Consider the following 26,006-nt stretch of genomic DNA (forward strand, 5'->3'; position numbering starts at 1 on the left):
ACAAATACATAAAGTAAACAACGATGAGCAGGTGCCCCTGGCAGTTTCATTCTGCCTCTCACCCCTACTTTTGGAAGAAGAATCTGAAGCCATGTCCCAGATCACTACTGAAAAATCTACATACCAGTCATGCTGCTTCCCTGTCACGGATTTTCTGACTAGGATGCTGGAACAGAAGACCTATTAGGTGTCTTTCAACTCAGACTCTTAGTAGTAGGATATAAACTCAGATGGTAATAATTACTCTGTCAGCACTCCATGGATGCTTACAGCTTGTCTTTTCATCTGGCAACCTAGTGAATACTTGGATTTTCAAAACTTTTGCAAACGCCTTCCTTCCCATGGAGGTGGCCACGCATCCTGTCACTGGTATTTATGTGACATCCTTATATGGCTGCATTTATTATACTGTGTAATTATGTATTAGATTTTGGCCCTTCCTGACACCCACAACTCAGACTTTGTGTCTCTTGGGCCTGGCACATAGTAAGTACTCAATAAATTCTTGAGTAGCTAAAAGTTCATTAGTCATAATCTAAACTACTAAGTCATTTACTGTTGATTATAACATGATAACTCTGCAGGAGTAACTTTATTTTTTTAAATTTTTATTTACTTTTTAAAAAAGATTTTATTTATTCATGAGAAACACACAGAATACAGAGAGAGTAAGGGACATAGGCAGAGGGAGAAGCAGACTCCCCAAAGGGAGCCTGATGCAGGACTCAATACCAGAACCCCAGGATCACAACCTGAGACATAGGCAGATGCTCAACCACTGAGCAACCCAGGTGCCCCTAAAAGAGTAACTTTAATGAAGAAATGCAATTGGTAAACTTTTTTTTTATTGGTAAAGTTTCATAAGGAAAAAAGAAGAAAATCTCACATAAGTAAGATGTATTATAATAGCTTATTCTTAGATAATCGTACTTATCACTTTGCAAACCTGGTACGACTTTAGATTTTTAGAACCCTATTAGAAACAAGAGGATGTGGGATTAGGTTTTCTTCTGGAGAAGAGGAATTACTACTTTTGTTTGTCCTGGTGTTTCTCAAAATGCCTAGCACACTATGGTCAGAGGAAAGAGGGCATAAATGATTCAGATGATGTGGGCAGTTTGGGAGCTGCCCTTCCCAAAGGCAATTCTCAACTGGATTATCCACAAAGTCATCTCATGTCTCTGTTTCACTTTTCCTTTCAGCTTTTGGTCCCTGGATACTTGGGAAGTATCACTACACTAACAGTGCTGTCAGACTCGTTGCTGAGTTTTGGGTCCTGCTGCTGGTAAAGGGTGTGTAGGGGCATTGCTGGGAGCTGGGGGCTGTACCCCTGACTCCTGGAACAGAAGCTGGCTCACAGAGTGCTCAGTGCATGTTTGCTGAATGAGTTAATGTGGAAATATTAGACTGAGTGAATTTTATCAACATCATCTAAGATGAAGTTTTATTCATAACCAGAATTTTGCTGTGCCTATCTATGGCTGCATTTAGACCTTATTCTAAATGAACTGATCCCAGATTTTAGCTTAGTGTTCCTATACCATTTTTAATTTTTATTTTATTTCACTATTTATTATTTAAATGCAATTTGCCAACACATAGTGTAGCACCCAGTACTCATCATGTTCTTATGTCATTTGAAAGCCATTAAAAAAGGATTCCCAATTTACAGAAGCAGCTGCTTGTAGGTCTATGAAGGGCTCAGATGATACAGAAGCCCTTCAATTTTCAGGAGTCAAGAGGGGAAGACACCAACTGATCTCATTCATAGATCTCTGTTGAATTCTGATACCATCAAACAGGTGCTTAAGACTCAGCCACCTGACCTGAGATTCCCAGAACTTGCCTTTGGACTTACCCTATAGGGCTTGACCCTGGTTTGAGGAATACTGACCTCCTCTAGGTACTAGGCAAAAATGAGCCACCCCTTTCTTCACATACTCAGTCTTTTCTATGAACTGTGTTTCTAGCACTTTCCATGATGCATTTATTTGGTTGGGAGTTTGTTTCTCATGAGAACATGTGCTCTTTTGTATTCAGAGTGCCAAACGCCCTGTCATTGCCCAATAGATATTTGTCAGAATAAACAAAACACTATGTAAGAATTCATTTAAAATTCATTCATTCAAAAATAATATTGATTTAGAGACCTTTTAGCCCAACATGAAGGAAGTGTGCTTGAAAGCCTGCCAGGCCATGGTTCAGCGTACCAGACTTTTTGGGGCAGCACTTGTGCTAACTCAAGGAGCAGACTGCTTGGAGAACCTGACTTGGTCAAGACATATTTATTGTGTAACTCCACGTGCAAGGAGTTTCAAGTCAGGCTCACTAGATGAGATACATACACAAATATTACATAAAGTACAAAGTGATAAATGAGATGTGCCGGACGCGGAGCAGCATCTGGTGGGTGAGGGGGTGAGCGGGGCCGGGGAGGGGCAGGATAGTATTTTAGGAGGGCTGTCTGGCAGGGCTGAGGACACAGAGGCAGTTGCTGCTTCTAGAGCTTGCTGCCACTCCTGAAACTAAATATCTGGAGTTTTCCATGGAGCAAGGAGACTCCCCCTGGGATCATCTGGTCTTTTGATTTCTGAGACACTATCCTACTGCAGAAGCTGTCAGTGTTTCCCAGTCCACTACCTGCTGATGGACAGATCTTGTTATTTTGAAGTGTTCTTACCAGATCAAGGAACATGAACTCACCCAGTTATGAGCCTGGAGTCAGTTTTATTACTTGAGGTAGTAGCGGCAGCCAGGAGAGCAAGGGTGACTCATCTTTGCCTCCTTCCTGATCTTGAGGTCCTGTTAGGCAGATTTCTTAGCTCTTGTAAAGGGGCACTAATGCTGTGTCTACAAGGGACCCCAAAGCAACAAACCAATTCCTTAAAAAATGGGGTTGCTTTATTTTCTGAGACATGAAGAAAACTAATCTCAAATTTTTATTATGAAACCTTCTGATATCCTCCATTTTAGAGAGAAAATTGCAGTGTACTGTTATGTAGTGAGCACATATATTTAAAAATAGGTTAAAACTCCAATTGTACCATTGAATCTATTCCTTCTGTTAACTGGTGCTGGTTTATTTTATTTTATTTTTTCTGGTGCTGGTTTAAATGAGATCTCTGCTTATTAAGGATGCCTATGACAGAAACAACACTATTTCAAATGAGTATCATTTTACAAACAAGACTTTCTTTGACGGCATCACTGTCTGATATTTAAGCAAAGACAGATCGCTAATATACTGACAGGTTCTATTGTTTTCTGAGGGGTTGCGATCTTTAAAGGATGACACAAAATGTGGGGCGGAATTTACAACACTTAGAGTCATCATCTTAAAAGTTAAGAGTCTGAATTAGCTTTACAAATTTGGATTTTTATGATGTCTAGCCCTTTTTTTAAAAAATATTTATTTATTTATTTATCAGAGAGAGAAAGAGAGAGAGAGAGAGAGAGAGAGAGAGAGAGAGAGAGAGAGAGAGAGAGGCAGAGACACAGGAGGAGGGAGAAGCAGGCTCCATGCCGGGAGCCTGACGTGGGACTTGATCCCGGGACTCCAGGATCGCGTCCTGGGCCAAAGGCAGGCGCTAAACCGCTGAGCCACCCAGGGATCCCTCTGTCTTGCCCATTTTTGGTACTGCAGCTACTCAGCACCAGCGTGTATCAAATGTTGAATTTTCCTTATCCAGGGGTGTCATGTCTCACACCCAGTGAAGTTCTGGAGGCAAAAATCACGTGTAGTCATAATGACCCTTGAAAGTGTTTACGGACCCAGCCCTATTGGCAGTAACTCTCCTGCTTCTCTTTGCACTTCAGCTGAGGCCTTCCTTTGCTTAAGGTCAAGATCTAGTTCGTGTGGGGGAATCCTCTAATCAGGTAAATTAAAAGATTTCCCCTTCAGTCCCTATGAGTGAGCGTATCGTTTGATTCCCCTGTATGAAGTAAAATATGTAAAGCAATTTTAAAGAGATCATATCAAACACAGAGGAAACAATTCTGATAGAGGCTATTTTCCATAAGGTGTTAATCAATGCCAAATTATAGTAAAACATGCAAATAGCTAAATGTGGTCACTGGTTAAAAGAGTAAAAAGAATTGCATGAATATTCATATTGGACATTAACCTCAGATTTTCAATCACAAATTAATAAATTACACACAATAGTTGGTATACTCCAGTGGCTAGCTAGTTAAGTTTCAGACTGGCTCAAGGAAAAAAAAAAAACAAAAACATGGATGAAGAGGCAGGATTCTGTGGCCTAAAACTCCCTGATGTGGGACTGAAAACACATAACAGAATTTTTATTTTATTTTATTTTATTTTATTTATTATTTTTAATTTTTTCTCACATAACGGAATTTATAAGACTGTTTAAAGACTGTGAATTCAGTCTTTCCACTCCTAATACTTCCATATATGATGATCCTTTATTCTCATTTTGTATTTATTTTGCAGTATGTTAGAGGTTTTTCTAGGTTAATGGGCTTTATGAAAAGAAATTTAAAAAAACCCCTCATAACTGACTTTATTTGGCTCATATATGTGATCTGAATTCACTTTATTTTGCTCACAAATGTGATCTGCTTTTGTTTGGGAAACACTGAAATCATTTCCTATAACTCAGGTCTGCTCCAGGTAGATTTAGCAGGAACTACTATTACTATTTACTAAATGCAATGCCACAATAGCGGCCAGTGAGCTGGGTGCCCATGAGAATACACCACAACTGCAAGGCAGGCTTGCTTTAGCAGGTCTAGCTGAGCACAGAGAATCTCAGCGTCGATGGGGCAGAGGCTCCACCTTGGAGTCCATTATAAGGTGGATGCTCTGTAGTAAGTAAAAATGCTCGGGCAAAAGTTCTATCACAGTCTATATACCAGCACATATTTCAGGCTGAATTGGATAAAAATGATAAGAAGTTATTAAAGGGCCAATATGGATCTTTTATTTGGCAAAATATTGGTAGAACTAAGCATTTAACTTTAGAAAATACAATACGACTTGGCCCCTTGAACTTTCTCCATGCACTTGGATAACGAGGCACTCCAAAGTCTTCTGGAGATGTTTTTAGCTTTTTCCTTCCTCAAGTGGTAAATGAATGACTCTAAGCACTATGGCTTGATTGATGCTAAAGACATTTGAGGCCAAGTGTTTAAGACGTAAAATTTTAGCCACTGCCATCTAGCTTCTTCCGACCCTAACTCCAGTGAAACTGCTCCTCTGAGGTCCTGTCATTGACCCTCCAGGCCAAGGGCAAGTCCTGTTCTTTCAGGCTCCTCTGCGTTCTTCTGACTGTCATGACCAGGACTAGAGCTTAAGTCCTATCATATTGTTACGACTGCTTACATGTTTTCCTCCTCTGCTCCTTGTGGGTTAAGGACTATTTCATTCATTTAGGTACACCCTGGAAAATGGTGATGTAATTAATAGTTATTCACTATAGACCATATTCTAGGCCCAAGGCTAACACACATGAAGCAGATTTTCTAACTTCATCCTCACCCTGCCAAGGGAATATTTTATTATCCCCAGTTTGCAGATGCAGAAACTAAGGCTTGGAGAGGTCAGGTAACTTGTTTAAGATTATCCAGCTACTTAGTGACAAAGCAAGGATTTGAACCCAAGCAGTCTGCACTGAAATCTACACTCTCAAGCATATATGCTTTAAGTTCAGTGTGTCAATGAATAAACAGTCGCTTGCTTGACTGATGTGCTTTACTGGTTCCCAGTGGATTGTGTATTTATTGGGTTAAGAAAGTGTTAAGGAAACAGGTTCTGATTTTTGAAGCTACTTCTATTGAGAGCAGCAATATATTTTAAATTATTTTTTAGAAAAATGACTTAGTATAAACATCAATGAAATTATCCAGAATCCAATGAATTACCAGTTGATGGGTAGCCATAGATTTATCTTCTGATAACTTTTAAATCTATATAATCTAGGATTACTGGAAAATGTTCACAATAATTCCAATAAAGAGAAAAAAGTTTTCTACTATTAAAAATTATACATATGTGTATGTATATATATATATATATATATATATATGTAAATATATGTATGTATTTTGTTTTGTTTTTAAAAGTAGGCTCCATGTCCAGCATGGAGCCCAATGTGGGGCTCAAACTCATGACCCTGAGAAGCAAGACCTGAGCGGAGATCAGAGTTGGACACTCAGCCAACTGAGCCACCCAGGTGGCCCTCATAAATATATTTTTAAAAATTGATCTGAGTATTTCACCAAAGGCAAAAAACAAGCCAAACAAAAAGAAACAGTGATGAAACAAGCTTGGGCCACATATATCTACCCTGGAAGACACAACTTACTATATCCAACTAAGTAGGAAAAAACAATGACTGCAAAAAATTCATGGCTGCCTTGTCTGAGTACTGGCAGAGCATGGAGTTGTAAAAGAAAGAAGGAAATACTGTATTTAAATTTGAAATTTGGTTTTGGGTTTTGGGCTCCTGCTTTGGCTTCTGTGTAAATTAGGCTTGAATCGTATTTAATGTGCTAATTTAAAATGAGTCAAATAGTCCTGCCTCAAAGTAGAAACATTTCTGGCCACTCCCTTTTTATAAACACTATTTCTTCAAGTGTATTTGTTCATGCATATGTACACTTCAGTTATTTAACAAACATTTTTATTTGTCCCTATAAGGTACTTAGGACTGCTAAAGTTTAAAAAAGAACCAACATTTATTGAGTGTTTAAAATGTACCAGGAACTGCTCTAAGGGCTTCACACAGACTACCTCATTTAACTCTTCCAGTAGGCCAGTTCTAGGAGGTCAGCATTACTACTGTTCCCAATTTAAGGAGGGAAAACTGAGGTGAGGGGTTACCCGGCCGAGCTTCTTGCCCAGGAAGCCTGATTTCAGAGTCTGTGCCTTTTACCATGCACTTTTCTTTTAGAAACTTCCAAGTAAATGGAGTAAACTACCTTAGTCCAACCTTTCAGTTTTCCTCACATATTGATCATCCTGTGACTGGTTATTGAGTGTGGGTTGTGTTCAGGAACAGAGCTAGAAGGGGCACCTGAGTGTGGCACTCAGTGGGTAAGGACAACTACGGACCTGGCTGTGTACTTAAGCCCTTTATCCCACAGTGTCCTCATCTACGAGGACAGGAATGACACCTCTAAGAGTAGGGATGAAAGAGAAAAATTATTTTAGCGCAGGGTGGCACACAGTTACTACAATTATCATATAGCCCCTGCCCTGGAAGAAACTGGCATTCCTTGCTGGAAGGAGGGGAAATCTTCTAAAAAATTATGGACTAGTATAGAAAGTTCTATGAGAGTGAATTATGTTGGGAGCACCTGGGTGGCTCAGTTGAGCACCCAACTCCTGGTCTTGGCTCAGGTCGTGATCTCGGGGTCCTGGGATCGAGCCCTACGTTAGGCTCCTTGCTCAGTGGGGAGTCTGCTCAAGATTCTTTCTCCCTTTCTCTCTGCCCCTCCCCCAGTCTTGTGCATGCACCTGTGTGCACGCACCTGTGTGCACGCACTCTCTGATAAATAAATCTTAAAAAAATTATGTCAGAGCCCGGGTGGTGGGAGTATTGAGACAGGTAACGAGGAGAGAATGAGGAAATGGAGTTAAGCTGAAGAGAGGGTTCTAATTAAAGCTGAGCCCCAGACCTAAAGTTTCAAATGTTTATTTTGTATATTTTGTCACTTGCAGACTAATTCACATTTATTGAGTACCTGTTATGTGCCAGGCACTGTAGGAGGACAGTCTCACATATTCTCTACCATTTAGCATTTACAACACTGAGGGACAGTGCAGGTGGTTTTGAGGAGATCACGGTGTTTTTCTACATCTGAGTAGGGGTAACCATTATCACTCAGATGACAGGGGTCTGGGGTCTCCCTGAAAGGCCCTGCGTGGGGCCTATCTGTATTGGGGTGACACTAAAAGTCATGGTGCAAAACAGAGGACTTCATACACTGTGAATTAGAAAAAGTTAATGGGAATTTTTACACCTACCACAGCAATGAAAGTATAGGTTTTACATGTCTTTTTCTCATTGCTTCTAGCTCTTTCTCCTCCTCTCCAAACATCTAAGGACCATTTTGCGATACTAAATGTACTTGTGCTTCCCATCTGGACCTAAGGGCCTGCTTCTGCCCTTGTGTTCCCTACCTCAGTACCTGGTTTTCTAAAAGAGAAATGTGGGGGTTGCTTTCTACTGAGCCACCAAGTCCTCTGTGTGGGTACTTCCTAAATGCCTCCTTTCTCCTGCAGGCTCACTGCTCAAGTAGACTGTGACGTTCTTCTTCCTGGTCTCTTTGTCTCTACTCTCTTCTCTCCAACTTTCATTATCCATAAGGCAGTTCCACTTTTAAGACATAGGTATGATTACTCCTCTATTTGAGACTTACAATGGCTTCCTAGTGCCCACAAGATGATGGTCAAGGGCATCAGCATGGCATATTAGGGCTCTTACTACTTGGCCCCATTCTACCTTTACATCATCGTCCACTACCAGTGCCAGCCAGATAGCTGTTCAGGCAGCAATGGACCACTAGCCCAACCCTGCAACTTTGGACCTAATCCTCCCAATGCTGGGTACTTCCCAGGGCCCATCTTCAAATACACAAATACAGAATTCTCATCCATTTATATATATCCAATTATATTACATTTTCTCAGATCCATTTTAGAGAACAATTTCTACAAGATTATTACATATTTTCTGTTTTCTCCTCTGGACTTCCACCAAATTTTAAGAGGACTGTGGCTAAGAAATAATAAAGAATAGAAGAGTACCTAAATTTGGATGCCTTTGAACTGATGGTTCCATCACGTAAGGGAGTCAATCCACACATTCTTACCCCAACCCCTGCCCTGCCAGGGACCCTGAAAGCTGGTCTCATTATTTCCAACGAACACTATCTGTGGACCAAATTGCCTCATCTAACAATGGGATTCATTGCACAGACCTCTAGGTGTAGTTACAGTTTCTGTTGAACAGATGAATCAAACGGCCTATCAGCTGGATAATGTAAAGATAATTATCTCCATATACTTTCTGCTTTTAGAAGCATGTTATTCCTCAAAGATAATCAGCACCTGAGTTTTCATGGACAATTGTGAACGTGCTGTTTTAAATTTAACAGCTCTTGTTAGCAAATGTAATCATGAATAAAAAGAAATTTATTTTTATTTGGCATATGAACAAAATTAAAATGGTGATATTGGTAAAGATAAGAAAAATTCTATTATTAATGTACATAAGGCCTTTATCAGATCTTCTTCAATTTATCTCTGAAGTATATTTGGAGCCTAAAAATAAAGGAGAAAGTTCAGTTATCAGCATTAGAGCGACGCATTTAGATGATTTACACAATGGAAATGATTGCTCCTCATATATTAATGTCCATCAGAAATGAACTCTTAGAAAATTCAAGAAAAACATAAAAGTGTTAATGAAAACTGCTTAAGATGGAATGTACTTTGTGTTGTGGAATAATTCACCTTTGTTTCCAAATAGGTGATTGACTTGGGTTTTGAAACCAGGGCCTTAGTTCCAATAAGCATATGATATAATCAAATCAGCTGATTGGCCTGGGGTAGAACATTACACCATTAATGATTTTTTTAAAGTTAAGTTTTGAGTCTAGAAGGACTGCTTAATTTTAGCATGCGTTCAAAGATAAAAAACCAAAACAATAAAACCCTTTCATGTTGAGGGTTGGATAAAAGTTCAAATGACTTTCTAGTCTAAAAAAGTCACCTAACTTTATTAAAGACCCAATGTGGATACACGCTAGCAAACTGCCTTTCTGCAATCTGAAAGGGGACACACTTTTTTTAAATAGCAATTATTTTTTATTTAAAGTTTAAAAGGTAGGGCCAAACTCCAATCCCATATAGGCCCGTGGGTGTTCTCAGCAGGATTCTCATCCTATGCAAACTGATAATAATAGATCACTCACTCTTGTTTATTTTAAGAACTCTCCCAACCAGACGGGGTTCACATTAATGTACTTAGATAAAGATATTGTAAACAGAGTATGCAGTTGCAAAAATAGCACATTCTTAAGGACTTCAGTTTATGGTCATACAGCTATAAGATGGCAAGTCGGATGGATCTCTTAGATGTCATCCAACATCCAGGACTGCAACAACTTTCTAGCTATGATATTGAAATAGAAAAACCTTTGCAGAGCATTAACCTATCATTACAAAGAGTAAATGGCATGCACTGCAACCTAATTAGCAGTGTGGCTTGCATCTATAAAATAGAATTAGCACTACTGCTCTTTTTTTATTATTAGTTTGTGTTTCTAGAAAGGTGTGACCTTATCTGTAAGGTTCTGTTCATTTATGCCCATTTACAAAGGATTTAATTATGTTCTTTTAGCTCTCTACGCTGAGGAAATTGAAAACGGCCACTTCAGAATTAAAACTGTTAAAGAAATTAGTGAGCAGATTATTTACTCCATCACCCTTCTTTGCACAGGGATAAAGAATGGAAACACGTTCAAATAAATGAGGTTGAAGATTTTTGGAAGAGAACATTCTAGGTAAGGAAATTATTAATAGTCTTCCTTTCCTCTTTCCCATGGGTCTTTTGCAGTTTTAGTTTTCTTGGGCAGAACCAGTTAAGGGGAATGTGTATTATTAATACTATAAGATTCCTGAAAATCCCATCACCTTAGTGTGAGCAGCCAGAGAACATGGACTTACATCTGAGGCAGGCGACTCTAGGACGATGCCGAATCCCAGCACACGGCTCTCCCCAGAAGAGGGGTGCTCGGCCGTTGGGGGGCCAGGCTGCTCGGAGGCCCCTGCTGTCGTCTTCTCAGTTTCGAATGCGCCAGACTTTTGCTTCACAGTTAGAGGTTCAATGGTCTTTGAGGGCACTTTTTTCTTTTTATTTCTCTTGCGTGAGACAGCAGTTCGCTGGGAGCATATAAGGGAAATCGGGGGTTGTTGTCTGTTTTGGGTTCCAACTGTGAAGAGTGAACAAAAATAGGGTACAGGCACCTAAGTCTAACTTAGGAGAAACCATCGCCCGTCTATCTACATGTTCTACTAACTGAGACCGAAGCACGGTTCAGTCAAAGAAGCAGACCAGAGTCAATCTCCTGCAGGTCATCAAATGACGTCTTTGAAGCACTTTAGAGTTCTACACACAGAAAAGCACTGTCCTCGATGCTGCTAAATAATTACACTCACTGCTGCTGCTGGGTTCTGTGGAAGGCATTCTGAGCTGTAGGAAAACATCTGAGTGTGATTTTATAAGTCGCAGGACATTTTTATATAAATGGGAACTGAGAATTTAAGTTCAGGTCCAAGCTTTCTGGTAAGCCAAACTTAGGAATATTCTAATCATCCTTGGAGGGTAAATTGATCAGCTGCTAGCAATCTACAGGCACTAACATTGACTAAGAGTGAGCAATGATGATCATTTATTAAAGAATGAGTCTGGCATGACTCGTACGTTATGTAGGCAAAGCCGGCTAGTCCTTTATCAGGGCCAGTTCCTCCTTCCTTACAAACCACGTTATCCACACACAACCATCTCCACAGAACTACACTACTGGGTTCTGACCAGGCTGCCCTCCATACCTTGGTTTTAGGTAGTGGAAAAATAGGAATGATATAGTTCTTTGCAAGTCAGGAAGACCAGTAAAATCCAGAAACAGGTGGAATTCCAAAGATGAAAAGCACTGAACAAACACCAAGTACTAGTATTAAATATATACTTAAGGAAGCCAAAGATGGTAAGTATAGTTTTCACAGATGTACTCTGGCAAGTCATGTTTGTTAACCATTTAGAAATATTCTGATGGAAAGTGTAATAGAAAAACACGGCATCATTATTTAAATCTTCATGTAGCAATATGGCTTACTAAAAATGATCATGGGATATGCCTGCTTTTTTACAGAAATAAGCCAAATGAAAACTAAAGATCTTTAAATGCACATAAATATGGATCATTTCCCATCAGTTTGCAAATAAAGGATATTTATACTTTGAGCTTGGTATTTGCATCTTTAGACTGGCGAGAAATTTACAAGTAAGTATTAGAAACCGAACTACTTGGGGTGCCTGGCTGGCTATGTTGGAGAAGGAGCATGCAACTTTTGATCTTGGCATTGCACCCATGTTGGGTGCAGAGATTACTTAAAAAAATAAAAAAGGAAACAAACCACTTGTACTGCATAGGAGCACTGAAAAGGTATTTAACCACTTGTGTAGTTATTAGTTGAGTTCACTGGTGCTTGACCTTGGCTGCATGTTAGAATCACCCGGGAGCTTAAAAAAAAAAAAAAAAAAAAAAAAAAAAAAAAGTCCATGCCTCAGCCTTACCCCAGACTAACTGAATTGGAATTTGCAGGGGTGGTGTCCGGGGAACTGAGACTTTTTTTTTCTTTTTAAAGCTCAAGTGATTCCAGTGTGCAAGCTCAAGTGGAGAACTTTCCTCTGTTCTCTGGATTTTTACCCAAGGCTAGGTCTCCATGCCCAAAGTCAAATGGACAAGGAAAGCAATTATCAATGGTCTAGGACTCATGCCTCTCCAAGCCTTGCTATTCTAAATTAAAGGGAGAATGCATTTGGTTTAAAGAACACAGGCACTTTCAGAGTTTTTCTCCTGAGTTTGCAAGTCTAGACACAGCCATAGTCTCTGGCACCCAGATCTTATCGCTTCATTGTATTCCTTGTCTTCTCCCTAAGTAGAGGCGAAACTTTCTAAATATAATTTAAATCTACAGGTGTTATAGACAATAAGCCTTAAGTAAATCTACCCACACAATACAGATTCTTAAGTTTAAGGAAATTAAAGAAGAGTAATTTCTTCAGTTTATCCTTTCTGCTATCCTACCAGCTCTGGAATCATTTACTGCCCTAATCTGCAAAAGGTTCAGAAAAGAAAACATGGTGACAAAGTGGCATTTACTTAATAGATTCCAAAAGGGCTTCAGTCAAGGATTTAAATGGTTGCAATTTGTAGTTTGCCATTTCGGTAGTAAGGAGCTTAAGTAACAAAATAAATCATTACCATTTCATATGCATATTTTCTTAAGTGCTAACAAATTCTTCCTCTGAGAAAAGAACCCGTAAGTCATGAAGTAACCTTTCTTTCTCTGCTCCTTATTTAAGAGACAGTAACTTTTTCTAGGTCAATAAGAACATGGATTGTTGTTGTAGAACAAGATGAGTTAAATGCTTACTGGCCTGACCAAAATGCTTATCCTTTCCTTGGGCTTAGACCAAATTCAGCACATACAATTGGATGTTGCTTTTCAGAGGTTCTTTGGCTCACCTCACTTTCATGTGCTCTTGGGTGACGGGGGTGTCTAAGTAGTAAGCTTTTTATATCAAGCCACATCACTAAATATTACAATTTTACTAGAATTCACTAAATGGCACCAAGTACGATTTCTGAATGATGACCTTCCCAAATCTCTCTACAGTGCAAGGGTGGGGATGCTCACCGTCTATGATGGCTGTTTCTTACTCCAGGAGGAGGCTTCTCTCACCGGAGAAGGCTTTAATGAAATGCTTTCTTATTTTCTATACCTTGGGACCAAAAAGTTGCATTTCCCCTGCACTGGTGGAGATTAGGAACCACAGTCATTATCGTGGTGACCCAGACATCTATGAACCGCTCCTGGCCTTTAGAACAACACTAATGAAGTAGTTTCTGCCTGCCTCATGCTTTACAAGTTCATTTATGTTTACTAACTCCTGCTATTTTGAAAAGCAGCCTGTGAGTTAGATATTAATGCCAGCTACAGATGAGACATCTGAGAGCAGAGAAGTCACACAACCTCGTGAGGAGAACAGGGACTCTGACCCCAACCTGCAGACTCACTGCTCGTCTCCCCCACGACTTGACTGACATGAGCAAGAACAGAAGAGGTGTCGTGCAACTAAAGAGGACAAGACACGAGGCGTCTTCAAGCTTCTAGATCCTGAATATGAGGGAGACAAGCCCCAAGCAGGGCCTCAGAGGCAACACCTCATGTACCTATGCTCTTGAATGTCTTCACCAGGCCTGTCCATGTTCCCAAGAGGGCTTCCCGGCACCTCTATGACACTGCATGGCTTCCCCACTGTCACGCTGCACCCCAGAATGGACAGGGATGGATAGGCATTAGAAATCAGGGGACTGCACCCCCCACCTGGTCTCTGTACCTGCTTGAATTTGCATTAATTTCCGCATGGTCCTGAGTTCTTGGAGGATGGCCTGCAACGTTGACTGGCAGTTGCAAGTACAACAGTTTGATCCAACTGACGAATTCACCGCGGGAAGGTCTCCTAAGCATCAAAGAAAAGAATGGCACACTCCAAACGTCAACAACAAAGTTACAAAGAGGAAAAAGAAAAAAAAGGTATCTTGACAGGCTTTTACTTTCTCTTTTTTTTTTTTTAGATTTTATTTATTAATGAGACACCCACAGAAAGAGAGAGAGAGGGAGAGACACAGGCAGAGGGAGAAGCAGGCTCCATGCAGGGAGCCCGATGTGGGACTTGATCCTGGGCCTCCAGGTTCGCTCTGGGCTGAAGGCGGCACTAAACTGCTGAGCCACCCGGGCCACCCTCTTGACAGTCTTTTGAAACATGTGCAGTTATTATGCAACAGGGCCTAAGGAAAAGGTGCCCAATAACTGTTACCACCTGAATGTCAGGAGCTGACTTGGGCTAAGCATCCAGGCTTCTGCACAGCCCGGTGCGCAGCAGCTCACCCACCATGCGCCACCACGGCAGGCCTCCCCAGTGTCACACCAGTGCATCTCAGATGACGGCGCCATACAAATCCACTAGAGACATGTGCTACGTGGCACAAAAACACGAGCTCTGAGAACAGCCTTATAGAAACACCTGGTAGCTGCACGTTATAAAGTTTCACGATGAAAATCAAATGTGTCTGGATGCCTGGGTGGTTCAGTGGTTGAGTGTCTGCCTTTGGCTCAGGTTGTGATCCCAGGGCCTGGGATCGAGTCCAGCTTTGGGCTCCCTGCAGGGAGCCTGCTTCTCCCTCTGTCTCTCCCTGCCTCTCTCTTTGTGTCTCTCATGAATAAATAAATAAACTCTTTTAAAAAAAATCAAATGTGTCTATTAAAAATTACTTTTTCTAGTATTAGGCATGTTTCTCCAAATTAAGAAGTATCAACACATTAAAACATTTAGATCACTCTCTGGGGGCGGTATGTCTGTGGGGCAGGGAAGAGCTGGGAGAGCAGGGCGTATATGGGAGGAGATACTCGAACCTGTCACTTTGTGTTGGTGTCCTGGCTTTTCTTCAACTTTGTAAAGGAGATCCTCATACAGCTTTCTTCCATTCCCACAGCTTACCTTTCCCTCACTTTAATCTCTTTAACTCTGTTTAAATTCAGTATCTTTTCCTTAATAAAACTATCCTACTAAAGTAAACACAGATTGTCCCCTTGTCCTTGGAATACTATGGAACATTTGGAAGATCGCTCTTTCTGCAGCCTTCCCTCCAGCATCTGTGTCCAGCCTGGCAACTGTGAACTGGATTGCGCTGCTGTCACTTGGCATTTCTCACAGATCCAAGGGGAAATGCAAGTTCTAAGGCATTCGCCCAATTCTGTCTATTATAGATTAAATGTAATTTTAATTTCACAGTATGCATTATTTGTGGATAGTGTAAAAAAAAATTCACCACGCAAAATCATGAATGCTTCGAGTGGTGTATTTATCTACACTCAAAGTTGTAGCAAACTGATATAATGAATTTCTACCGAAAATATGCAAATAATAAGTGCAAAAATCTGTTTTCAAACCAATATGGGAGAATTTATGTTTCTAACTTTTAACATTAATAACATTTTCCCAAGTAAATCCACCATCCTTGTTGTTACTGGAAAACAGAATGCTGTTTGCTCAAAACTTCTTGATGTGGGGTGAACTAACTTCATACACATCTAAGGGTGTCCTATTTCTCTTGCCATTTCTTCCACGGCAGGTGAATTAGGAGGGCCTATATAGAATATTCCTAGTTACTATTCTTTTTTTTTCCTAGTTACTATTCTAAGTACTGTCTTTATCATTTTTAGAGGACAAAACCAACCCTTTCAGCTTGCTATAAATCATTTTCTAATGTTAAGGAGAACTTTTTTATTTTTATGGGGAGTCTTTAAAGAGCCACCTCCCCCTAATCTGGAAGCGTGCCAGCGCGTGAATGTGATCCTGGCTTATGCAATATTGAGAGAAACGGAAGACTCCTGTACATCTCTTGGGGTCCCTCCTGTCTCATCAGCAGCATCTCAGGATGGTTTTTCATGCCTCTGAATTGGTTCCTGCAAATTGTGTTAAAAAAAATATATATCTAAACAGTTCTCTCCTTCTTGAAGGAATAATGAATGGGAAAAGAAAATCCTTAACTTTCAAGGAAACCGAAAATGCAGTCTTACTTTCTCTTGTTCTCTTCCTGAAAAATATAGATCTGCACATCCATATACAATTTATGGAGCAACATCCAATGTTACTGGATGGTAAGTTAACACATCCAGAAAAAAAATTATCAATTTTTTACTTTAAGCTTAGAAGAAAATAATTTCCATTTGATCTTTTATTTTTTTTTCTGAACTAGGAATTCAAATTAAGGAAATTTTACTCTAAAGGAATAATTTTCAGCTCTAATGAAGCAAGACCTACAACTAGGATCATCTGGTGCAGTTGCTGGAATGTGAGGTAAAAGCAAAGGTGTCACCAGGATGCTGGGATGTGTGTCCCTCCCTTTAACCACAACTTGTGTGATAACGAAGAAAAGCAAAAAAATAAGAGGATGTATTGATGATACACAGAGAACCAGAAGCTCCTTTCAGTGACAAAGGGGAATTCCTTCTGCCCTAAAGTTCAGTCTCTTGTGACAAAAATATCTGTATGTTGGCATATGATAGCTTTCACTTTTTAAAGGGTTAAAATCTCTACTAAGAAATCATTACTTCTAATACAGAGCCTCAGTTTTGCTTCCCAATTCTGTTTTTTTTTTTTTTTAATACTCTGCATTTCTCAGCCGAGGCAGGTGACTAGGGGAGAGTTTAATGTATTGAACTCAAAAACCATGCTGGACATTTAGAAATACAACACATTCGGACACTCTCCCACCTATGAGCATTTTGTCTGATAACCGTACGTACCGTTGAAGCTGCCAGCAGTGTGGGGCTGACTCTGGAAGGTTCTAGAGCGGGTGCCATACTGCCCTGAGAACTGCCCACTGGGCGGTGGTAACTCATTCCACGCACCACGTGAAGATGGTTGGAGGCTCTGTGGTGCCTCGGAAGAGGAGTTCATACGCGGGGGCCAGACTGAATCCAAATCCTGGGGTTCTTCTTTTAATTTTTCTCCCTCTTTGCCCACACGCTGGTAGATCCTGCCAGTGCTGTCATTCAGTAATCTTCTCATTCCTGTGATTTGTTTTTTAATTTCCATGCTTTCATCTCCTAATGGAAACAGGGCCAAAGAGATGTGCATGGGCAGAACAAAACATAACCCGCCACCAAAAAACACACTCCTTTGTGTGGAAAAGATCCCTGAGTCCAGAATACAAGCTTTCAGAAAGTTAAGGAATCTTTAAAAATTAAAGGAGGAAAACTGGCTATGGTCTGAAGAAACCAATCATTTCCTTGTGTATCTCATTTTAACTTTCTTTCTGGCTACATTCTCTTAGGATAAATGAAATTTCCTGAGTGGCTTTCATCAGGAACACACTTCAAATTCCCTCTTTGGAAGCATTTTCTGAGTGAGGGCATTGTAAGAAAATGAGCTGAGACAGAAGACCCAGGATGGGACTACATGAAATCCTGTGCTTGGATCTGCTGCGGAGATTCACTTGGGATAAACGTGGAGGCCAGCTGGCCAGCTCACCAACCTGGCAGTAGGTGTGAGTACCAAAGGGGATGTGTGGCATTAGTTGGGACCTAGAGCTTTCTGAGGATGGGCAGTTGGCACAGCAGCAACACCATTAGCATGGGATGCACCCCAGTATGATGCCATGGGTGTCAGAAGTGACAGTGTAGGAGCAGAGAGACAGCCAAGGCAAGGGAGGAGAGGGCTTTGTCCTTCTCTGGCCTCAACTCACTGAGGGAGATGTCCCTGCAATGTCACTTCCCTGGACCTGCACTGGGAGTACTTAATAAATATCTTAAAGGTAGTTCTACATAAAGACTTCTAACTCTGGGAAATGAACTAGGGGTGGTGGAGGGGGAGGAGGGCGGGGGGTGGGGGTGAATGGGTGACGGGCACTGAGGGGTACACTTGACGGGATGAGCACTGGGTGTTATTCTGTATGTTGGTAAATTGAACACCAATAAAAATTAATTTATAAAAAAAAGGTAGTTCTAAAATTATATAGATATAAAATATTTTCCATAAATAATAACATTAGAGGATGCTATTTGGAGCTATTTTCAACATCCTATCTTTTTACACTACATCAAGCTGGTGTCTTCCTAAAGATTGGGAGAGGTGGATATTTCCCCTCCTCTAACCAATCACTCCATTAAATGCTTAAAATATAAACAATGATAAAAAGAAAAGGCCTATAGAAAGTATCAGAAAAAAAAAAGCTCCTGCAAATAAATACAGCACATTTAATATGATGATGTTTTAATGCACTTAGCATTGTATAAGCTAAATTTCTCTGTGGAATTGGTAACTGTATAATGAATCTAGGTATTTTGTGTTACCAAACTAGGTACTTAGCAAATTAATATATGGATACATTATTGTATATAAGGAAATTTTTATATACTATTTTTTTTAAAATTTTTATTTATTTATGATAGTCACACAGAGAGAGAGAGAGAGAGAGAGAGAGAGAGAGAGAGAGAGAGAGAGGCAGAGACACAGGCAGAGGGAGAAGCAGGCTCCATGCACCGGGAGCCCGACGTGGGATTCGATCCCGGGTCTCCAGGATCGCGCCCTGGGCCAAAGGCAGGCGCCAAACCGCTGCGCCACCCAGGGATCCCTTTATATACTATTTTGAAATAAGTATCTCCAATTTTTTAAAAAGGTAAAAACATATTAATTCTGCTTTTAATATCTAATATGGGTGAAGACAGATGACACACATTTCCAAATTTACAATATTGTTGTGTGCTGGTGTCTGCTTGAGAGGAGATGTATTTTCATTTGTGATGGAACTAGTTTTGTACTAAACACTTGTGAAAATGACAGCACAGAGACAGTAAGTGATATTCCAGATTTTCTGCGAATGAATGACTAAGCACAATTTAAATAATGCAGAGCCAGCAAAATTTATGACCTCCTCAGGATGTCTCCGGAACAGGGTGTGTCTGGAAGAGCTCCAGGAGGAATTCCGAAGGAAAGCTACGGGCAGATGCTGAGTTGGCTTCTGCACCCAGACACACACTTCCCCGGCTAGTGAAAAGCAAGGCCTGGGCAAGAAGCTGCTTTCCTGTGGGGTTTTTAATCGTCCATTTTCTAGATCAGGGAAGTACATCCAGGTCTGAAGCACACTGGTCTGGGCTGGCACCGCTGGCACTGCTGGTGGCCGCCACTCCCCGCCCTCCCGGCGCCCTGGCAGGAGCCGCACCAGCCCAGCCGCTTTCTGCCTGCCTCTCGAGCCAGTGCCAGCTTGCTCCTCCACGCGGACCCTGATGCATCGAGCAGAAGGGATGCTCTCTTTTCCGAGGTTCCACCTCTGCTCTGGAGGTTCCACTGTGATACAGTGCTGTCTACGAGGGTGGGGGGGGTAGGGGGAAGAAAGCAAATCCCTCGATTCTGCTAAAAGCAAGTTTGCTTTGTGCTTTGTCACGCACGACCTTTGTTCCTTAGTTCGGAGAACTACCAGAAAGATCGTACCACTTGAATTCCCCATACTTTCTCTGTCTGCGTGGAGGACCAGAAGCCTGTGCTGCAGGTCTGAGTCCACAGGAGGAGGGGAAAGTATAAGGGGGCTTCTGGTTCCGGGCTGTCCCAACAACGCTGACAGACATTGCTTCCAAAGGCAAAACAAAACTCAATCAATGACATGATCAGGAGCCGCTGGGGCCTGAGGAGGAAGGTACTGGTGGCAAAGGAGGATGCCAGGTGCCAAGGCACGCTGACGAGCATCACTCGGGAGACAGTGCACCGTCTACCTGCCTGCGAGAGATTTCCAAGGACAGGATAGAGAGAAGCTGCAGAAGTCGGTGAGAGGAAAGTCAAGGGGAAGGCTGAGGAGGGGCTGATCTCAGAAAGCTGCTCAGAGGAGACAGGCTGGGCATCCCCTGAGGACCAGCAGATGCAGGTCCACAAATGGTTTCGGGGCAACTGAATTGTCCTTCCTTTGGCCAAAGAAGCAGGGAGGGGCCCTGAAAATACCACCCAGGGAAGAGGTCCCAGAGCTCTGCTACACCTGCAGGTGACGATGGTCTTCAGCAGGGAGAGGGGAAATGTGGCTTTCTGTGTTGGGGGCAGATGGAGGAGAGGGTCAGAAACGAGACCTGGAGACCAAAAGCCAGGATGACAAAAGCAGCTGAGTGAACTGACATATACTGGGATGGACTGGGTGCTGAATCCAGGCAAGTAGGGTGAGCCAGTGAAGGTCCGGCCAGCAGATGCTGGTGTGGTCCAGTGACAGGCCTGTGGCGGACTCCCTTCCCAAGTGTGCTAACCTACTTCTCCCAGACTTCAGCTCCCCGAAGCATAAAATAAAGATCTGAACCAGGGGCACACAGAGCAGCTGAAGAGGGATGTGGGTTTTTCATAGTTACAAGATGTTAACAGAGTACTTGATGCCTCTGAAAGTCACAGGTATCTTTCTCAGAAAAAAAGTGGCTTATTCTGTCCACACAGTGGAACCCATTGTTTTTTGTTCTTTTTCTTTTTTTTTTTTTAAGGGGGCACAAGTTCTTTGACTTAAAAAGAAATGGTGAAAAGTATGTTAAGAGATTGAAATTGGAAGTATTAGTTGACTTCCATTTGTCTTTCCACTTGGGATCAGTCAACGTCTTCGTCATGTTTAATGCCAGCAGAAGGGAGCTCTCAGGGACCATGGGCTAGCTCCAGAAGTATGATTCTATAAGGAAACGTGTGCACGTTCCTGATTTCTTTCCAAAACTGTCTATGTCTTTACTTACACTGGACTCCAAGAGGCTGACTCTTTTTTAGGAAAGACAAACAAAAAGAAATCTTACTAAAAGGTGAAACAACCTTAATGGAAATCCTCTTGAGAGTTTGGACAAGGTCTAAAAAGTTGCGAGTTAAACCATATCTTTGGCTAAATTTCCAGACTCTATCAGATCACTTTTCTTTATATAAGCAATACACATAAATATATAATAATTATACATATGATGATTATGCATAGTAATACAAAGTCTTGCATCACAGAAGTAAGTGATCTTACTGATCTCTCTTAACTTGGCCAGGAGAGAAGAAAATGCTACACATGGTCTGGGATGATAAAAGAAAAAGATGGTAATGTACAAACATACAGGGAGAGATTGTGCATAAACATCTTATGTCTATCTCTGTCTTACTATGAAGATTCATGAAGAACAGTCATCATATCTTTGCCCTACAAATGTACTAATGTAAATATATGGTAGGTATTCCATAAAACCTTAAGTGAATGAAAGAAATGGCTTATCAAACTCAGAATGAATCTAATAGAATTAAATGCAATATAAAGTTGTAAGCAAATAATACATTAACAGAGTGGAGTGAAAAAGTAGCAGAAAGAAATAGTTCAACAAACATTTATCAAGCACTTTCTGAGCCTCAGATATATAAAGATCATCTGGTACAAATAAAAAGATAGCTCCTCTCCAAATCTCTCAACATTTTTTACCCACATCACTTTATATTGATTAGTTGTTCTGAAAAATGGTCCTGATTCTTCCTGGCCTGTTGACCCCTAACTCTATGAACTGTGTGCTCCAGGAATTCAGTGAGCAAACTGCTCTATTTGCAGACCTATCCTGATGATCCTGCTTTGCCTAAAGCCCCAGCACAAAAGCTGATCACCTCCAACTGGGGCTGGGGATGGTGGCTCCCTAAGACACCATGCTTCTGGCCCCAGGAGAAAGCTCCCTGTTCTCTGAGTTGATGCCTCAGAGCTCTACCCTCTTCCCCCTTCTTCCTGAACAGCAGTTGTGTGTGCCAGGAGTTCAAGCTCTCTAAGGGGAAAGACAGGTGATGAAGTTGGAACATATAGCGAGGTCATCCCATTAAGAGCCATACATGCCAGGCGAAGGAAGAATAATTTTACACTGGAGATACTGGGTTATTACTCTGGGTAATTTTAGATTCATTATCTCTTTCAATAGAAAGATAGTAAATAATCAGGTCTATCCTTTAGAGAAATAATTTTGGCAAAACTATGGTGAATGTGGCATGGGGAGAGAAAACCAGTTACAGTGTCATTGCTGAAGGCTGGCAGAAGGGCCATGACAGTCTGTGCCAGGACTGGGAGGAGGGAGGTGCGGGGGGTGTGGCTAGAGAGAGACACTTGAGAAGCTTCATCAAACAGACCTGGTGATGGGCTGGACGTGGGGATGGTGCGGGTGGTGAAGGAGGAGAACCAGTGAAAGATAATGCCAAGGTTTCTAATACCAGTCAGGGAATTTGGAGAAAAAGGTTGCTGTGGAGTGAGGTTATAATGAGCCTAGTTCTGACAAAGAAAATTCAGATAATAAGCAGGCAACTGGGAATGTAGCCATGTGCATGGCTGGTACATGAGGCTGACTCCAGAGCCATTCTGTTAGGAGTAGCTACCACCACTACCAATAGTAGCTGGCCCTCTGGACCAAGTAAGCCCCTGGGGTTCGCTAACAGTTCAGGCGATGGAGGGCACTGTGTACGGAGATGCCAGACTTCCTATCGATCTAGAGTGCAGAGAGGGCAAAAGCCCCCATTTCAATATGAAAAGCGCCATGAGCTCATCTGTCTCAAAGCTGGGAAAGTGGGTCACCCATTCCTTCTGGGCTCCCTACCCCTGGGGCGAGCAGCAGTCACCCCAGTCAGAAATGTGTCATTTCCAACGCCTGGCTCCCCGTGCCACTGACATCAAGTCCACTGCAGGACTGCCACACTTGGCAACATGCCTCAATGGGAGGACAGACAATCTTATTAAAGGACCAAGGGACGCTTCTGCCATATTCAGTACGGGCTGTCATTATACTATCATGTCCAGTTTTGTACAATTTTAAAGAGGCTGTTGAGGGTCTATAGGAGGTCATGAAAAGTCAACAGGATAGATTAAAGGGATGAGGACAGGCCACAGGAGTTGGGTGTTTCACTGAGAAAGAAATGGTTATTGAGTGACTTGTCTTCAACTATACTGTGGGTTGTTACGGGTACGATATTCTTTTAAATTTTTTTTTAATTTACTTATGATAGTCACAGAGAGAGAGAGAGGCAGAGACACAGGCAGAGGGAGAAGCAGGCTCCATGCACCGGGAGCCCGATGTGGGATTCGATCCCGGGTCTTCAGGATCGCGCCCTGGGCCAAAGACAGGCGCCAAACCGCTGCACCACCCAGGGATCCCCGGGTACGATATTCTTAATCAGCCAAGGAGAAATGGACTGAACTGTAGCTTCCAGGCAGGAGACTGGGCAACATATGGTCTTCAAAAGCTGACCCTTGCACTTGCAACTCATAAACACCAACAACACAGCAGAGACACATCTGAGAACATGTGCAGAAGGAGGGACGAGAATGCTTTTCTGTTTGGCATGATGAAAAAGTTCTGGAACTGGATAGTGGTGGTGGTTGTCCAACATTGTATATACTTAAGAAAGAGAAAGCTTTAAAACCCTTTGCATTTTTTAGGTAATAACATGTTAAATGAGAAAACAGTTGAGTGCATCAGTATGATATACTAAGATGACCCAGATTTATACTGAACAGTCCAACTATCTCCTCTCAAATACTAGTAGCAGCAGCATGGAGCCATGCTGTAGCAAAGACCCGCAGTCAGTCAAATGACAGCAGTGAGAAAGAGAACAGGGAGAGAGGACAGGGTCCTTCATGCCAATGCTACAGCCTTTCTTCCGCACACATTGCAACGGATGGGTCTCAGAGCACAGGAATGTGAAGCAGACTCTGTGCTGGGAAAGACCTGATGTTGACACCCTCATTCCAAGCCCATACTAACATGCAGATGCTACCAAGGTCCCACCTAGCCACCCTCAGGGCTGAGAGCCATATTTACAAGAGACATGCAAGACTGGGATTCTAGACCATTCTGCAAAAATGGTCTGCAAAGCATTAGAGATCCATGGTTTCCAAGTGACCCTTTTTCTTCAATGCAGCCTTAGGCGGAACCCTAATAAATAAAGCAGAGTAAAGCCTGTTGGAGAAAGCATGCCAGAACCCGCATTCCTGAAACAGTCCCTGGGGTGCATTCAGAAACTCTGAGGGCACCACACAGCACCATCTAAATGCCACTGAGATGGGAGGAGGTAAAGAGTATCTACAGAATCACTTAATTGGTTGAATCAAATACTATGATTAGGAGCATCTAAACTGCTTGTGTGCTGGCACGTGTGAGGAATCCTGTTATACTGAAAGTTATAGATGAAAAATAATTAAGCAGCTCAGGATATACATGGCATTTTCATTGAAAGGGCAACTACATTCCTTTCAAATCTACTTAGTGAATATCAGGTTCATTCATCCATTCAATAAATATTTATTGTACTACTACTAAATATGAGATACTGTGTGACTAAAAAAAAAAAAGGAAAGGAAAAGAGATATAAGCTCTAGTGGCTCCCATTCAGGAGAGTGCGGTCCAGCAGGGGAGATGTGTGAATGTATAATTTTAAAAATATGATGCTCTTCTACTGAATGGCAGGCTTGCCCAGTATAAGCCACCTGAATGAAGCCAGAGCGGGGAGGCTGGAGTTCTTTTTTATCTAAGGCTGAGCATGTGAAGCCAGGATGGGTACCCGGAGAGAATGCCATGGATCCTAGCTGGAAAATAGGCCTTCAGAGCAAAAAGAGCTTGAGATGGCTATCAGGGGCAAAGAGCAAAGACATATCAGGAAATGAAGCAAGGGCTAGTGATTCAAAGTGGGCCATCACCATTAGTACTCAGCTGTAAAAAAGGAAGAGGTCTTGCCATTTGCAACAACATGGATGCAACCAGAGAGTATCATGTTACATGAACTAAATCAGACGGAGAACGATGGATACCGTAGGCTTTCACTTATATGTGGAATCTAAAAAACAAAACGCACAAACAAAACTGAAACACACTCTTATTAAACACAGAGGGCTGGTGGTTGCCAGAGGAGAGAAGTAGGAGGATGAGCAAAATAAAGGAGATTAAGAGGACAAATGTCCAGTTGTAAAATAAGCCAAGGGGGTGAAAAGCATAACACAGGGAATCTAGGGAATCTAGTCAATAATATTGTAATAATGTTGTATGGAGACTACACTTACCATGGGGAGCATCGTGTAATGTATAGAATTGTCTGTCTGTTATGCTGTACACCTGAAACTACCGTAATGTTGTATGTTGACTATTTCAAAAAAAATAAAATCAACTGGACAGCTATAAAAAATGGGACTGTCATGCTGTTTCTCAAATGCATCCCTCAAAAAAACACCTACAAAGAAGACTAAACACCACCAAAAGAAGTTTGGGGGTTGGGGTGCCTGGGTGGCTCAGTCGGGTAAGCGTCTGTCTGCCTTCTCAGGTCATGAGCCCAGGGTCCTGGATCCAGCCCCATGTTGGGCTCCCTGCTCAGCGGGGAATCTGTTGCTCTCTTTCCCTCTGCTGCTCCCCTTGCTCATGCTCGCTCATGCTCTCAAATAAAATCTTTAAAAAGTTTGGGGGGCAAAGTCCTAAAAGGAGAAAAAGGAACTATTTTTTTTTCATGTCTTCATATTTTACCTTAAAAAATTAATGTCAATATTATACTTTGCTCTCCACCAACTGAGATGTGTAGATTCCTGTAATCCGTGGAATAACACTGGGCGCCAGTTACAAGTCTGCAGTTTAAATTGGACTGGCCAGTGAGAGGAGGAGCTGAGCTGTTACAGAAGGCAAACAGCTT

The 26,006-nt window shown here is 41.7% G+C and overlaps 1 protein-coding gene across 10 annotated transcripts in view; it reads right to left on the reverse strand.

Annotated features, from left to right (window-relative positions):
• Positions 1 to 26,006, reverse strand: part of BEND7 (BEN domain containing 7) — an 81,217-nt gene that overhangs the window by 36,958 nt on the left and 18,253 nt on the right. For all 10 annotated transcript variants that reach the window (XM_055332164.1, XM_055332166.1, XM_055332168.1 and 7 more), the window contains 3 exons: positions 17,132 to 17,434; positions 14,160 to 14,282; positions 10,700 to 10,965 (listed from right to left, as the gene is read on the reverse strand). In XM_055332164.1, the coding sequence (XP_055188139.1) occupies positions 10,700 to 10,965; positions 14,160 to 14,282; positions 17,132 to 17,434 (692 nt within the window). The remainder of the gene's footprint in view (positions 1 to 10,699; positions 10,966 to 14,159; positions 14,283 to 17,131; positions 17,435 to 26,006) is intronic.

Source organism: Nyctereutes procyonoides, unplaced genomic scaffold, assembly GCF_905146905.1.
Source record: "Nyctereutes procyonoides isolate TBG_1078 unplaced genomic scaffold, NYPRO_anot_genome, whole genome shotgun sequence".
In the NCBI taxonomy this organism is placed as follows: domain Eukaryota; kingdom Metazoa; phylum Chordata; class Mammalia; order Carnivora; family Canidae; genus Nyctereutes; species Nyctereutes procyonoides.